This window comes from Procambarus clarkii, chromosome 32 (genome assembly GCF_040958095.1).
Source record: "Procambarus clarkii isolate CNS0578487 chromosome 32, FALCON_Pclarkii_2.0, whole genome shotgun sequence".
Classification (NCBI taxonomy): Eukaryota; Metazoa; Arthropoda; class Malacostraca; order Decapoda; family Cambaridae; genus Procambarus; species Procambarus clarkii.
Genome location: NC_091181.1, coordinates 15,264,058 through 15,281,864, shown reverse-complemented (window position 1 = coordinate 15,281,864; position 17,807 = coordinate 15,264,058). Strand labels below are relative to the sequence as shown.

Below are 17,807 nucleotides of genomic sequence, written 5' to 3'. Positions count from 1 at the left end.
TTATCCTTCTCCCTAGGATTACGTCTTAAAAGAATAAACAGCAAGGACGAAACCTTGTACCCCCAGCTAGACGACCTATGGGAGATGTTTTGGCACAGAGGTTGCCCTGAGAAAATGCTGAACCTCACCCAGGTGAAACTATGAGGGAAGACCAGAGAAATCTCAGGGGTGCCTGAGAAGTTGTCTCAGGCACCCCAGGCCCACGGTTGGAGTATAGAAGATGGATCCTCCCTAACCTGTTCTTTCTTGTTTTAGTTTTGCGGGGAAACTAAAACAGAAACTCTGAGACGTATATACCTGGATGAGGGAGACATACAGAGACCACCCAAAATCCACTAATGATTGCGTGGAGGCGAGGTAAGACCATCAAGGACCACCTCGTCTAAGCAGGTCTACAACCCGGCACCCGCGACCCGACAAGGGAGGAGGACAACCATGTCGAAGGAACCCATCAAAACCCACCAGCGCAGACCTAACCCGACACAGGAGCCTGCACAACACACCAAGGTAACCGAAGTGGCTTTAGGCATTGTATGTACTAGCTCTATCTATAAAGCCAACAAACTTTGTAAAATCTCTTTATGTATGTACCCTACCTAAATAAAAATTATTATTATTATTATTATTATAATAAGTGTGTGGAGTGGCTAGGAGGGGCCTACGTGCAAACAAACAGTATGGTTTTCGAACAGGAAGATCCTCTGTAACAAATCTACTTGCATTTTATGATGCAGCCACGGAGATAGTACAGTAAAGAGGTGGTTGGGTTAACTGTGTCTATTTGGACCTAAAAAAAAGATTTTGATAGAGTTCTACACAAGAAGCGGTTCTGGAACATGCTGTAGGATTACAGGTAGGCTTCTGACATGGATGAATTTTTTTTATTACTGACAGACAGATTAGTGCAGTAATCACTGCACTCATCTGTCACACTCGTTCAGTCATATACTAACAATGTATAAGACTGAACGAGAGGTATTATCGGTGTACCACAGGGCTCAGTTCTTGCACCAGTAATGTTCATCGTCAACAGAATGGATCTATCAGAAGGAATACAGAATTATATGAACATGTTTTCGGATGATGCTAAGATACTGGGGAAAATAGGAGACACAGTTGACTGTAATGTCCTTCAAATCGATCTAGATAAAAATAAGTGTTTGTAGTTTCAAGTGGCATATGGAATTCACTGTGAATAAATGCCATGTTTTGGAATGTGGAATCGTAGAAAATAAACCACCAACAAGTTACAAATTATATGAAAAGAAATTAAAGAACACTAATAAAGAATGAGACATAGGGGTGGTAGTAGATAGTAAGTGGTAAATAGTAAATGATAGTAAACCAGGCGGCCTTGGAAGGGTTCGAAATTACGAGAGAGGAGGTCAAGAGACACCTGCTGGATCTGGATGTTAGAAAGGTTGTTGGTCCTGACGGGATCTCGCCATGGGTACTGAAAGAGTGTGCAGAGGCACTTTGCTTGCCACTCTCCGTAGTGTATAGTAGGTCACTGGAGACCTACCAGAAATATGGAAGACGGCGAATGTGGTCCCAATATACAAAAAGGGCGACAGGCAAGAGGCACTGAACTACAGGCCAGTGTCCTTGACTTGTATACCATGCAAGGTGATGGAGAAGATCGTGAGAAAAAACCTGGTATCACATCTGGAGAGAAGGGACTTCGTGACAAATCGCCAACATGGGTTCAGGGAGGTTAAATCTCGCCTGACTGGCTTAATAGAATTCTACGACCAGGTGACAAAGATTAAGCAAGAAAGAGAGGGCTGGGCAGGCTGCATTTTCTTGGATTGTTGGAAAGCCTTTGACACAGGTACCAGCATAAGAGGCTGGTACATAAGCTGGAGAGACAGGCAGGTGTAGCTGGTAAGGTGCTCCAGTGGATAAGGGAGTACCTAAGCAATAGGAAGCAGAGAGTTACGGTGAGGGGTGAGACCTCCGATTGGCGTGTAGTCACCAGTGGAGTCCCACAGGGCTCTGTACTCGGTCCTATCTTGTTTCTGAAATATGTAAATGATCTCCTGGAGGGTATAGATTCATTTCTCTCAATGTTTGCGGACGATGCCGAAATTATGAGAAGGATTAAGACAGAAGAGGACTGTTTGAGGCTTCAAGAAGATCTAGACAAGCTGATGGAATTTTCGAACATTTGGGTGTTAGAGTTTAAATCCAACCAAATGTAATGTTATGAAGATAGGTGTAGGGAGCAGGAGGCCAGATACAAGGTATCATCTGGGAGAGGAAATTCTTTAGGAGTCAGAGAAATAAAAAGACTTGGGGGTAGATATCACGCCACACCTGTCTCCTGCAGCCCATATCAAGAGGATAACATCAGCGGCATTCAGAAACTTGTATAAAGAATCATTCAGAACTTTGTATACCACATATGTCAGGCCAATCCTGGAGTATGCAGCCCCAGCATGGAGTCCATATCTAGTCAAGGATGAGACTAAACTGGAAAAGGTTCAAAGGTTTGCTACCAGACTAGTACCCGAGCTGAGAGGTATGAGCTACGAGGAGAGACTACAGGAATTAAACCTCACTTCGCTGGAAAGACAGAAGAGTTAGGGGGAACATGATCACCACATTCAAGATTCTGAAGGGAATTGATAGGGTAGATAAAGACAGGCTATTTAAAACAAGGGGCACACGCACAAGGGGACATAGGTGGAAAGTGAGCACCCAAATGAGCCACAGAGATATTAGAAAGAACTTTTTTAGTGTCAGAGTGGTTGACAAATATAATGCATGACACTGGTGGAAACTGAGTACCCAAATGAGCCACAGAGACATTAGAAAGAACTTTTTCAGTGTCAGAGTAGTTAGTAAATGGAATGCACTAGGCAGTGATGTGGTGGAGGCTGACTCCAAACACAGATTCAAATGTTGATAACATAGACTTCAGTTGGCCCCGGGATCAGTACATCAGTTGAATGATAGCTGAGAGGCGTGACCAAAGAGGCAGAGCTCAACCCCTGTAAGCGTGTACTAGGTGAGTCAAACACACACACACACACTCTGACCTAAAGGAGCAGGCTGTAGAGGAAAACTCCATTCATATATTTTAAAGCTGGTATGATAGGGAAATATGCCAGAAATCACTGTATTAGACAACCAGCGGCCAGAAAATCGGGGTCCAAGAGCTAGAGTTCCATCCTGCAGGCACAAATAGGTGAGTGCAGACACACACACACACGGGTGCCTCGCAGCTGAGTGGCCAGAGCTCGGGGGGTGGGGGGGTTTAGTCCAAAGGGCCGGGGATCGATTCCAGGCCGAGGCGGAAACAAATAGGCAGCGTTTCTTTCACCCTGATTGACCTGTTCACCTAGCAGTAAATAGGTACCTGGGAGTTGGATAGCTGCTATGGGCTGCTTCCTGGGGTTGTGTGTATGTGTGGGCAAGTGTTAGAGAGAAATGTATATAGTAGATATATAATAGAGAGAATAGATTGGTTAGAAAGGCAGAGTCCAAGAGCTAATAGCTTGATTCTGTTGACACAAATAGTAAATTTCAATAGAAAATATACACACAGAGAGGTGAGAAAAATAAAATTGGGGATTCAAAATTATTGATATCTTTTACAGCAGAGTCAACAGTGCCAGGGGTGATAGAAGCTGTGCTTTCAGCGGCATCACGGCCCAGCTACTCAGTCATCTTCATCACCGACCTCACCATCTCTACGGTTTGAATTTCAAATTTTAACCTGTAATATAATGCAATTGCAACTATAACAACATGTATGTACCAGAGCATAATTTTCCATAATATAATTAGTCCTATGTGTTTCAGATTACAGATCACCTGCGGATCCCGGGAGGTGTTGGCTCCTTCGTAAAGGGCTTCGACTCCAACGCGACGACGGAGACTTTCTTCTCTGTGATGTTCCCAGATATCAAGCGAGTAGGTCCATTGCTTCAACAGTTGGGAAAATGTCTCCCTTTGATGCTTCAATAAGTATCTTTTGGTTATTTTGACATTTTTGACGTTAAAAAGCAATTTTCACACAGATGTTTGCATTTAATATAATAATATATTAAAACTGTGGTTCCTACTACAGCTACTACAACTAAGAATAAAAATTGTAAAAATACAAGCGATTAGGTAATTAGTTTATTTATCATAGTAATAAGATTCATTTTATTTATATGGACTGTATGGTAGAGCGAGTCTGGCTTCTTACAGGTCGATGTTCAGTTCTGTAACGTTCAAGTGGTTGGATACCATTACTCTCCTCCGATCTATCCTAAATTCTTATCCTTTCCAAGTGTTACATAGTCGTAATACCTTAATATTTTCACCTTGTAATTACCTCAGTTAATGCAGATGAGGAGTCACAATAACGTGGCTGAAATATGTTGACCAAACCATACACTAGAAAGTGAAGGGACGACAACGTTTCGGTTTATCCTGGACCAATCGACTTGAGAATGGTCCAGGACGGACTGAAGCGTGGTCGTCCCTTCACTTTCTAGTGTGTGGTTTGGTCAACCTCAGTTAATATAATACTGAAAGAGGTTGAACTAGTAATAAGCTCACATCATACGAGGCTATTATTCCCTCAATAAAACATTCAAACAGCTGCGGCAGCGGTCATCATACCCGACAGTTGTTGTGATAAGCGACGACCTCGCCTTCCTCGCCACCTTCGTCAAGTGGTCCCTCAAGGGCCGCCTTCTGGTGTGGTCGACGAGGCTCCTGGTCGTCACCCGCCTCCCCCTCCACCACCTGCACCACCACTACACCGCCTTCTCCAAGATGAATGCCATGTTGCTGATCATCCACGACGACGACGACATCGCCAGCATAAGGTAATGTCGGACTTTTCTTCTGCATTTTGGTCTCTATAAAGTGTTATACACATATTCATGGAGGGGCTACAAAACCTCCTCTCAACAGGTGCAACGTGTATGTTCAGTTGCCGTTCAGTCCCCGCGGGACCCAGCCATTGTGGGTAGCCTCCTGGACGCCCCAGCGAGGCCTCGCTCTCACCTCCAGCCTCCCGCTCTTCCCAGACAAGTTCTCAAGGTGAGTAATATGGTCATTTACTTTTATATTCCGAAATTTGATTGAAGGGGCCGGGCAATCAAAAATATTCGCCAAAAATAAAAAAAATAAAAGTAAATTCTGATCCAATCTCATGTCATTTGGCATTAGCATCATAAAAAGTTCATCCCAATATATTAAGAAATGAATTTTATGCAAATTTTGTTAATAATAAATCCGGGCATGCCCCCTCCCCGCATTCTGTACCGATATATATATATATATATATATATATATATATATATATATATATATATATATATATATATATATATATATATATATATATATATATATATATATATATATATATATATATATATATTTATATATATATATATATATATATATATATATATATATAATATGTTTTACCTAGTAGCCAGAACGCAGTTCTTGGCTTACTATGCAAGGCCCGATTTGCCTAATAGACCAAGTTTTCTTGAATTTCAATATTTTTCTATTTTTTTTTCTTATGAAATGATAAGGCTATCCATTTCATTATGTATGACTTATTTTTTTTTTAAATTGAGTTACAGTTAACGAACATACATGACCGAACCCAACCTACCCAACCTAACCTATCTTAACCTAGCCTAAACTTAGATAACTAAATCAATAATTTATGTTCTTAATATAATATAATAAAAATATTTAAAATAAACCAGCTGGAAACATTTTATTGAAAATAAAGAAACTCACTCGGTCTATTAGGCACATCGGGGCTTGCATAGTAGGCTGAGAAGTGCGTTCTGGCTACTAGGTACGACATATATAGCCTGGTGGCTATAGTGACCTAGTGACCTCGTAGCCTGGTGGATAGCGCGCAGGACTCGTAATTCTGTGGCGCGGGTTCGATTCCCGTATGAGGCAGAAACAAATGGGCAAAGTTTCTTTCACCCTGAATGCCTCTGTTACCTAGCAGTAAATAGGTACCTGGGAGTTAGTCAGCTGTCACGGGCTGCTTCCTGGGGGTGGAGGCCTGGTCGAGGACCGGGCCGCGGGGACACTAAAAAGCCCCGAAATCATCTCAAGATAACCTCAAGATATATATATATATATATATATATATATATATATAAATATATATATATATAGTCCTGGGGACCATTCAGGCTTGTTCGCATATATATATATATATATATATATATATATATATATATATATATATATATATATATATATATATATATATATATATATATATATATATATAAATTAATAAATATGACCGAAAAAGTAAGATTAATAATTCTAACACGAATTTTCTCAATCTTTCATACATTTCGTTTCACTGTTGGAGGTAAATCAAAAATCAATTCTCCAAAATTCATTTTTATTTCTAGTCTGACGCGACACGAGCGCGTTTCGTAAAACTTATTACATTTTCAAAGACTTTAGTTCACAAATACACAACTGAATAGAACTTACGCATCTCCGATTTTATATCTACATTTGAGTGAGGTGGAAGGGGTGATGTGGCATTAACACAAGACAGAACAAGATGTGGTATTAATAGGGTATTAATTTCATCAACACAAGACAGAACAAGAGTATTAATAGGGTATTAATTTCATCAACACAAGACAGAACACAAAACAATGGATATTGAATAGAAGTGTTTGTAGAAAGCCTATTGGTCCATATTTCTTGATGCATCTATATTGGAGCGGAGTCTTGAGGTGGGTAGAATATAGTTGTGCAATAATTGGCTGTTGATTGCTGGTGTTGACTTCTTGATGTGTAGTGCCTCGCAAACGTCAAGCCGCCTGCTATCGCTGTATCTATCGATGATTTCTGTGTTGTTTACTAGGGTTTCTCTGGCGATGGTTTGGTTGTGGGAAGAGATTATATGTTCCTTAATGGAGCCCTGTTGCTTATGCATCGTTAAACGCCTAGAAAGAGATGTTGTTGTCTTGCCTATATACTGGGATTTTTGGAGCTTACAGTCCCCAAGAGGGCATTTGAAGGCATAGACGACGTTAGTCTCTTTTAAAGCGTTCTGTTTTGTGTCTGGAAAGTTTCTCATGAGTAGGCTGGCCGTTTTTCTGGTTTTATAGTAAATCGTCAGTTGTATCCTCTGATTTTTGTCTGTAGGGATAACGTTTCTATTAACAATATCTTTCAGGACCCTTTCCTCCGTTTTATGAGCTGTGGAAAAGAAGTTCTTGTAAAATAGTCTAATAGGGGGTATAGGTGTTGTGTTAGTTGTCTCTTCAGAGGTTGCATGGCTTTTCACTTTCCTTCTTATGATGTCTTCGACGAAACCATTGGAGAAGCCGTTATTGACTAGGACCTGCCTTACCCTACAGAGTTCTTCGTCGACTTGCTTCCATTCTGAGCTGTGGCTGAGAGCACGGTCGACATATGTGTTAACAACACTCCTCTTGTACCTGTCTGGGCAGTCGCTGTTGGCATTTAGGCACATTCCTATGTTTGTTTCCTTAGTGTAGACTGCAGTGTGGAAACCTCCGCCCTTTTCCATGACTGTTACATCTAGAAAGGGCAGCTTCCCATCCTTTTCCATCTCGTAAGTGAAACGCAGCACGGAACTCTGCTCAAATGCCTCCTTCAGCTCCTGCAGATGTCTGACATCAGGTACCTGTGTAAAAATGTCGTCAACATACCTGCAGTATATGGCCGGTTTCAAGTTCATGTCGACTAAGACTTTCTGCTCGATGGTACCCATGTAGAAGTTTGCAAACAGGACACCTAGGGGAGAACCCATGGCGACCCCATCTACTTGCTTATACATGTGCCCATCCGGGCTCAAGAAGGGTGCCTCTTTAGTACAGGCTTGGAGTAGTTTCCTCAGAATATTTTCTGGTATGTCAAGAGGAGTACAGGCTGGATCACGATACACTCTGTCGGCTATCATTCCGATTGTCTCGTCCACAGGTATGTTGGTAAACAGCGATTCTACGTCCAACGAGGCTCTTATCCCTGTGGCCCGTGTGCCCCGCAGTAAGTCAACAAATTCCTTTGGAGACTTCAGGCTGAAGGCGCAAGGAACATAAGGAGTCAGCAGGCCGTTGAGTCGCTTCGCCAGTCTGTACGTGGGTGTGGGTATCTGGCTAATGATTGGCCGAAGTGGGTTTCCAGGTTTGTGCGTCTTGACATTTCCATACGCATATCCAGGTTTATATTCCCCAATGATCTTTGGCAGGTGGAGTCCTGTTTTCTTGGCGTTCACAGTTTCGATCAGTTTGTTGACCTTTGCTTTTAATTCGGCTGTAGTGTCCTTCGTTACCCTTTGGAACTTAGTTTGGTCAGAGAGTATGATGACAACAAAACGCAACTACTTCATGCTACAAACGAGTGGAGAAATAGCAACATCGACGATAGTATCCGTACCCGCATTGAACAACACCTCGACATCCTCACAGACCAACATCACCTCAGCACTGAAACAAGGATTATCAAGAAACTAACAACATTATATGGAGGACCTATGGAAATTCCACGACCAAGAGATGGCTTCCTGAACCTTGCAGGAATTAACCTCACTGAGGACCAAGTCACTCTCCTAAATCTGGGCATAAACTGTCATGTTATGTCCAGACCGAGTGAGATGGCCCGGAAAGTAGAGTTGGAAATTCTGTTGGACAACATATTCGACCTCGAGACACAAAAGAAGGTCACTACCAAAGATACCTTACAAGCAGAACTTATTGCAGAAGGAGGAAAGAATCGAGGCAATTACAGAAGCACCATACTGTCCCCCGAGCTTAAAGCGGCAGCTAAAAGCCTTCGTGAGAACAAGGAGATAGTTGTCAGGAGAGGTGACAAGTCGCCAATATATGTCATTCTTAAAAAAGACGAATATCTGGCGAAAATGAACATCATACTCTCTGACCAAACTAAGTTCCAAAGGGTAACGAAGGACACTACAGCCGAATTAAAAGCAAAGGTCAACAAACTGATCAAAACTGTGAACGGCAAGAAATCAGGACTCCACCTGCCAAAGATCATTGGGGAATATAAACCTGGATATGCGTATGGAAATGTCAAGACGCACAAACCTGGAAACCCACTTCGGCCAATCATTAGCCAGATACCCACACCCACGTACAGACTGGCGAAGCGACTCAACGGCCTGCTGACTCCTTATGTTCCTTGCGCCTTCAACCTGAAGTCTCCAAAGGAATTTGTTGACTTACTGCGGGGCACACGGGCCACAGGGATAAGAGCCTCGTTGGATGTAGAATCGCTGTTTACCAACGTACCTGTGGACGAGACAATCGGAATGATAGCCGACAGAGTGTATCGTGATCCAGCCTGTACTCCTCTTGACATACCAGAAAATATTCTGAGGAAACTACTCCAAGCTTGTACTAAAGAGGCAACCTTCTTGAGCCCGGATGGGCACATGTATAAGCAAGTAGATGGGGTCGCCATGGGTTCTCCCCTAGGTGTCCTGTTTGCAAACTTCTACATGGGTACCATCGAGCAAAAAGTCTTAGTCGACATGAACTTGAAACCGGCCATATACTGCAGGTATGTTGACGACATTTTTACACAGGTACCTGATGTCAGACATCTGCAGGAGCTGAAGGAGGCATTTGAGCAGAGTTCCGTGCTGCGTTTCACTTACGAGATGGAAAAGGATGGGAAGCTGCCCTTTCTAGATGTAACAGTCATGGAAAAGGGCGGAGGTTTCCACACTGCAGTCTACACTAAGGAAACAAACATAGGAATGTGCCTAAATGCCAACAGCGACTGCCCAGACAGGTACAAGAGGAGTGTTGTTAACGCATATGTCGACCGTGCTCTCAGCCACAGCTCAGAATGGAAGCAAGTCGACGAAGAACTCTGTAGGGTAAGGCAGGTCCTAGTCAATAACGGCTTCTCCAATGGTTTCGTCGAAGACATCATAAGAAGGAAAGTGAAAAGCCATGCAACCTCTGAAGAGACAACTAACACAACACCTATACCCCCTATTAGACTATTTTACAGGAACTTCTTTTCCACAGCTCATAAAACGGAGGAAAGGGTCCTGAAAGATATTGTTAATAGAAACGTTATCCCTACAGACAAAAATCAGAGGATACAACTAACGATTTACTATAAAACCAGAAAAACGGCCAGCCTACTCATGAGAAACTCTCCAGACACAAAACAGAACGCTTTAAAAGAGACTAATGTCGTCTATGCCTTCAAATGCCCACTTGGGGACTGTAAGCTCAAAAAAACCCAGTATATAGGCAAGACAACAACATCTCTTTCTAGGCGTTTAACGATGCATAAGCAACAGGGCTCCATTAAGGAACATATAATCTCTTCCCATAACCAAACCATCGCCAGAGAAATCCTAGTAAACAACACAGAAATCATCGATAGATACAGCGATAGCAGGCGGCTTGACGTTTGCGAGGCACTACACATCAAGAAGTCAACACCAGCAATCAACAGCCAATTATTGCACAACTATATTCTACCCACCTCAAGACTCCGCTCCAATATAGAAGCATCAAGAAATATGGACCAATAGGCTTTCTACAAACACTTCTATTCAATACCCATTGTTTCTGTTCTGTCTTGTGTTGATACTTTTAATACCCTATTAATATCCCCTCCTGTTCTGTCTTGTGTTAATGCCACATCACCCTTCCCACCTCACTCAAATGTAGATATAAAATCAGAGATACGTTCTAATCAGTTGTGTATTTGTGAAGTCTTTGAAAATGTAATAAGTTTTACGAAACGCGCCCGTGTCGCGTCAGACTAGAAATAAAAATGAATTTTGGAGAAGTGATTTTTGATTTACCTCCAACAGTGAAGCATAATGTACGAAAGATTGAGAAAATTCGTGTTAGAATTATTAATCTTACTTTTTCGGTCATATTTAATAATATATGTCTACAGGAAAGACTGCTACCAAAATATACTAATATATATATATATATATGAATGAAAACTCACACCTCAGAAGTGACTCGAACCCATACTCCCAGGAGCAACGCAACTGGTAACTACAGGGCGCCTTAATCCACTTGACCATCACGGCCGTCAAAAGGAAGTGATAGCCGAGGCTATATGAGCCACTTCCCCGACGGCAACTCGGATGGTAATCTTGGGCATAGCATATATAATCACTAAGAACTCTTTGACCCAGCCAGGATTCGAACCCATGCCGTCCAGGATCACCCCTAAACGTACACAGTACCGTGACCACCGCACCAACGATCGTCTATAAGGATTGATCAGCCTTGGCGCTTATTATCTAAGCTCCCTGACTGACCAACCCCCGACGACACTCATGGATCCATTTGGATACAGTTTTTTATCAAATTCTGGCGCATGCACGGGCAGCACTGAGTTCGCATTTGTGTTCCTCACATGTGCCCCAAAGAATGAGGTGATTTGGTGAAATGCTATGCCCAAGATTACCATCCGAGTTGCCGTCGGGGAAGTGGCTCATATAGCCTCGGCTATCACTTCCTTTTGACGGCCGTGATGGTCAAGTGGATTAAGGCGCCCTGTAGTTACCAGTTGCGTTGCTCCTGGGAGTATGGGTTCGAGTCACTTCTGGGGTGTGAGTTTTCATTCGCATATAGTCATGCGGACCATTCAGGCTTGTTCGCATATATATATATATATATATATATATATATATATATATATATATATATATATATATATATATATATATATATATATATATATATATATATATATATATATAAAATATATATATAATATATATATATAATATATATAAATATATAATTTATATATAATATATATATATATAATTTATATATAATACATATATATATATATATATATATATATATATATATATATATATATATATAATATATATATATAATATATATATAATATATATATATATTATTAAATATGACCGAAAAAGTAAGATTAATAATTCTAACACGAATTTTCTCAATCTTTCGTACATTTCTTTTCACTGTTGGAGGTAAATCAAAAATCAATTCTCCAAAATTCATTTTTATTTCTAGTCTGACGCGACACGAGCGCGTTTCGTAAAACTTATTACATTTTCAAAGACTTTAGTTTACAAATACACAACTGAATAGAACTTACGCATCTCCGATTTTATATCTACATTTGAGAGAGGTGGATGGGGTGAGGTGGCATTAATAGGGTATTAATTTCATCAACACAACACAGATCAAGAGGTGGTATTAATAGGGTATTAATTTCATCAACACAAGACAGAACACGAAACAATGGGTATTGAATAGAAGTGATTGTAGAAAGCCTATTGGTCCATATTTCTTGATGCTTCTATATTGGAGCGGAGTCTTGAGGTGGGTAGAATATAGTTGTGCATTAATTGGCTGTTGATTGCTGGTGTTGACTTCTTGATGTGTAGTGCCTCGCAAACGTCAAGCCGCCTGCTATCGCTGTATCTATCGATGATTTCTGTGTTGTTTACTAGGATTTCTCTGGCGATGGTTTGGTTGTGGGAAGAGATTATATGTTCCTCAATGGAGCCCTGTTGCTTATGCATCGTTAAACGCCTAGAAAGAGATGTTGTTTGCAAACTTCTACATGGGTACCATTGAGCAAAAAGTGTTAGTCGACATGAACTTGAAACCGGCCGTATACTGCAGGTATGTTGACGACATTTTTACACAGGTACCTGATGTCAGACATCTGCAGGAGCTGAAGGAGGCATTTGAGCTGAGTTCCGTGCTGCGTTTCACTTACGAGATGGAAAAGGATGGGAAGCTGCCCTTTCTAGATGTAACAGTCATGGAAAAGAGCGGAGGTTTCCATACTGCAGTCTACACTAAGGAAACGAGCATAGGAATGTGCCTAAATGCCAACAGCGACTGCCCAGACAGGTACAAGAGGAGTGTTGTTAATGCATATGTCGACCGTGCTCTCAGCCACAGCTCAGAATGGAAGCAAGTCGACGAAGAACTCTGTAGGGTAAGGCAGGTCCTAGTCAACAACGGCTTCTCCAATGGTTTCGTGGAAGACATCATAAGAAGGAAAGTGAAACGCCATGCAACCTCTGAAGAGACAACTAACACAACACCTATACCCCCTATTAGACTATTTTACAGGAACTTCTTTTCCACAGCTCATAAAACGGAGGAAAGGGTCCTGAAAGATATTGTTAATAGAAACGTTATCCCTACAGACAAAAATCAGAAGATACAACTGACAATTTACTATAAAACCAGAAAAACGGCCAGCCTACTCATGAGAAACTCTCCAGACACAAAACAGAACGCTTTAAAAGAGACTAACGTCGTCTATGCCTTCAAATGCCCTCTTGGGGACTGTAAGCTCCAAAAAAAACAGTATATAGGCAAGACAACAACATCTCTTTCTAGGCGTTTAACGATGCATAAGCAACAGGGCTCCATTAAGGAACATATAATCTCTTCCCACAACCAAACCATTGCCAGAGAAATCCTAGTAAACAACACAGAAATCATCGATAGATACAGCGATAGCAGGCGGCTTGACGTTTGCGAGGCACTACACATCAAGAAGTCAACACCAGCAATCAACAGCCAATTAATGCACAACTATATTCTACCCACCTCAAGACTCCGCTCCAATATAGAAGCATCAAGAAATATGGACCAATAGGCTTTCTACAATCACTTCTATTCAATACCCATTGTTTTATGTTCTGTCTTGTGTTGATGAAATTAATACCCTATTAATACCACCTCTTGTTCTGTCTTGTGTTGATGAAATTAATACCCTATTAATGCCACCTCACCCCATCCACCTTTCTCAAATGTAGATATAAAATCGGAGATGCGTAAGTTCTATTCAGTTGTGTATTTGTAAACTAAAGTCTTTGAAAATGTAATAAGTTTTACGAAACGCGCTCGTGTCGCGTCAGACTAGAAATAAAAATGAATTTTGGAGAATTGATTTTTGATTTACCTCCAACAGTGAAAAGAAATGTACGAAAGATTGAGAAAATTCGTTTTAGAATTATTAATCTTACTTTTTCGGTCATATTTAATAATATATGTCTACAGGAAAGACTGCTACCAAAATATACTAATATTAAAGCGCACGACCCAGCAGCAAGGAATCAAGCCTTCACGATAAAATATCGCCAGGATCTGATTCGTGATCAGATATACAAGGCAGAGAATGAAATTAAAGACAACAAAACGCAACTACTTCATGCTACAAACGAGTGGAGAAATAGCAACATCGACGATAGTATCCGTACCCGCATTGAACAACACCTCGACATCCTCACAGACCGACATCGCCTCAGCACTGAAACAAGGATTATCAAGAAACTAACAACATTATATGGAGGACCTATGGCAATTCCACGACCAAGAGATGGCTTCCTGAACCTTGCAGGAATTAACCTGACTGAGGACCAAGTCACTCTCCTAAATCTGGGCATAAACTGTCATGTTATGTCCAGACCGAGTGAGATGGCCCGGAAAGTAGAGTTGGAAATTCTGTTGGACGACATATTCGACCTCGAGACACAAAAGAAGGTCACTACCAAAGATACCTTACAAGCAGAACTTATTGCAGAAGGAGGAAAGAATCGAGGCAATTACAGAAGCACCATACTGTCCCCCGAGCTCAAAGCGGCAGCTAAAAGCCTTCGTGAGAACAAGGAGATAGTTGTCAGGAGAGGTGACAAGTCGCCAATATATGTCATTCTTAAAAAAGACGAATATCTGGCGAAAATGAACATCATACTCTCTGACCAAACTTAGTTCCGAAGGGTAACGAAGGACACTACAGCCGAATTAAAAGCAAAGGTCAACAAACTGATCGAAACTGTGAACGCCAAGAAATCCGGACTCCACCTGCCAAAGATCATTGGGGAATATAAACCAGGATATGCGTATGGAAATGTCAAGACACACAAGCCTGGAAACCCACTTCGGCCAATCATTAGCTAGATACCCACACCCTCGTACAGACTGGCGAAGCGACTCAACGGCCTGCTGACTCCTTATGTTCCTTGCACCTTCAGCCTGAAGTCTCCAAAGGAATTTGTTGACTTACTGCGGGGCACACGGGCCACAGGGATAAGAGCCTCGTTGGACGTAGAATCGCTGTTTACCAACGTACCTGTGGACGAGACAATCGGGATGATAGCCGACAAAGTGTATCGTGATCCAGCCTGTACTCCTCTTCACATACCAGAAAATATTCTGAGGAAACTACTCCAAGCTTGTACTAAAGAGGCACCCTTCTTGAGCCCGGATGGGCACATGTATAAGCAAGTAGATGGGGTCGCCATGGGTTCTCCCCTAGGTGTCCTGTTTGCAAACTTCTACATGGGTACCATCGAGCAAAAAGTCTTAGTCGACATGAACTTGAAACCGGCCATATACTGCAGGTATGTTGACGACATTTTTACACAGGTACCTGATGTCAGACATCTGCAGGAGCTGAAGGAGGCATTTGAGCAGAGTTCCGTGCTGCGTTTCACTTACGAGATGGAAAAGGATGGGAAGCTGCCCTTTCTAGATGTAACAGTCATGGAAAAGAGCGGAGGTTTCCACACTGCAGTCTACACTAAGGAAACGAGCATAGGAATGTGCCTAAATGCCAACAGCGACTGCCCAGACAGGTACAAGAGGAGTGTTGTTAACGCATATGTCGACCGTGCTCTCAGCCACAGCTCAGAATGGAAGCAAGTCGACAAAGAACTCTGTAGGGTAAGGCAGGTCCTAGTCAACAACTGCTTCTCCAATGGTTTCGTGGAAGACATCATAAGAAGGAAAGTGAAACGCCATGCAACCTCTGAAGAGACAACTAACACAACACCTATACCCCCTATTAGACTATTTTACAGTAACTTCTTTTCCACAGCTCATAAAACGGAGGAAAGGGTCCTGAAAGATATTGTTAATAGAAACGTTATCCCTACAGACGAAAATCAGAAGATACAACTGACAATTTACTATAAAACCAGAAAAACGGCCAGCCTACTCATGAGAAACTCTCCAGACACAAAACAGAACGCTTTAAAAGAGACTAACGTCGTCTATGCCTTCAAATGCCCTCTTGGGGACTGTAAGCTCCAAAAAAAACAGTATATAGGCAAGACAACAACATCTCTTTCTAGGCGTTTAACGATGCATAAGCAACAGGGCTCCATTAAGGAACATATAATCTCTTCCCACAACCAAACCATCGCCAGAGAAATCCTAGTAAACAACACAGAAATCATCGATAGCTACAGCGATTGCAGGCGGCTCGACGTTTGCGACGCACTACACATCAAGAAGTCAACACCAGCAATCAACAGCCAATTAATGCACAACTATATTCTACCCACCTCAAGACTCCGCTCCAATATAGAAGCATCAAGAAATATGGACCAATAGGCTTTCTACAATCACTTCTATTCAATACCCATTGTTTCGTGTTCTGTCTTGTGTTGATGAAATTAATACCCTATTAATACCACCTCTTTTTCTGTCTTGTGTTGATGAAATTAATACCCTATTAATGCCACCTCCCCCCATCCAACTCTCTCAAATGTAGATATAAAGTCGGAGATGCGTAAGTTCTATTCAGTTGTGTATTTGTAAACTAAAGTCTTTGAAAATGTAATAAGTTTTACGAAACGCGCTCGTGTCGCGTCAGACTAGAAATAAAAATGAATTTTGGAGAATTGATTTTTGATTTACCTCCAACAGTGAAAAAAAATGTACGAAAGATTGAGAAAATTCGTGTTAGAATTATTAATCTTACTTTTTCGGTCATATTTAATAATATATGTCTACAGGAAAGACTGCTACCAAAATATACTAATATAATATATATATATATATATATATATATATATATATATATATATATATATATATATATATATATATATATATATATATATATATATATATATATATATATATATATATATATATATATATATATATATATATATATATATATATATATATATATATATATATATATATATATATATATATATATATGTCGTACCTAGTAGCCAGAACGCACTTCTCAGCCTACTATGCAAGGCCCGATTTGCCTAATAAGCCAAGTTTTCATGAATTAATGTTTCTTCGACTACCTAACCTACCTAACCTAATCTAACAGGTTCATCCAGTTCCAAAGGGAAAAATCCGAGAAGCAAAAGAAGAATCCATGGTATAATAGGGCATGTATGAAAGCAAAGGGACTGAACAAAAGGGCGAGGAGGAACTTCCTGAATAACAGAACACCAGAAAGCAAAGAGAGATACCAGAGAACCAGGAATGAGTATGTTAGGGTGAGAAGAGAAACAGAAAAAAATTATGAAAATGATATAGCAAACAAAGCCAAGACCGAACCAAAGCTACTCCATAGTCACATCAGGAGGAAAACAACAGTGAAAGAACAGGTAATGGTTTCGTCGACACCCTTCTCAGTGACTGTATTTGTTATATCGAATGTATTGATGGTGTTTATCGCACAATGGGTCCACCTGTTGCTAATGGAGGCTCTTCTGTCCAGAATTAGTGCTCCAGTGATTATATCTTTAAGTGAACTGATTCTAGGTCTAGTCAATATCTTGGTCAGGGATATCATTGCCATGCTGTGATTAAATTCACCAGCTAATAGCATAGAAAATTCTTCTTAAAACATCAGTCTCTGGACTGCAAAGATCATAAAACCATTTCCCTTGAAATAACTTAATTATCAGTACTAAAACAAATTAAATAAAAACCCTATTTTCACTTCTTGATAAAACGCATCTGGAGAAGACGCCTGAAGCTTGAGTGGGA

At 41.0% G+C, this 17,807-nt stretch overlaps 1 protein-coding gene across 1 annotated transcript in view; it reads left to right on the top strand.

The window, feature by feature from the left end:
- Window positions 1–435: 435 nt before the first annotated feature.
- The window catches only part of LOC123759271 (probable glutamate receptor), a 119,244-nt gene continuing 101,872 nt past the window's right edge, over window positions 436–17,807 (top strand). The window contains exons 1-6 of the mRNA XM_069334800.1: window positions 436–507; window positions 996–1,122; window positions 3,603–3,700; window positions 3,808–3,918; window positions 4,597–4,826; window positions 4,915–5,043. Of these exons, the coding sequence (XP_069190901.1) occupies window positions 436–507; window positions 996–1,122; window positions 3,603–3,700; window positions 3,808–3,918; window positions 4,597–4,826; window positions 4,915–5,043 (767 nt within the window). The remainder of the gene's footprint in view (window positions 508–995; window positions 1,123–3,602; window positions 3,701–3,807; window positions 3,919–4,596; window positions 4,827–4,914; window positions 5,044–17,807) is intronic.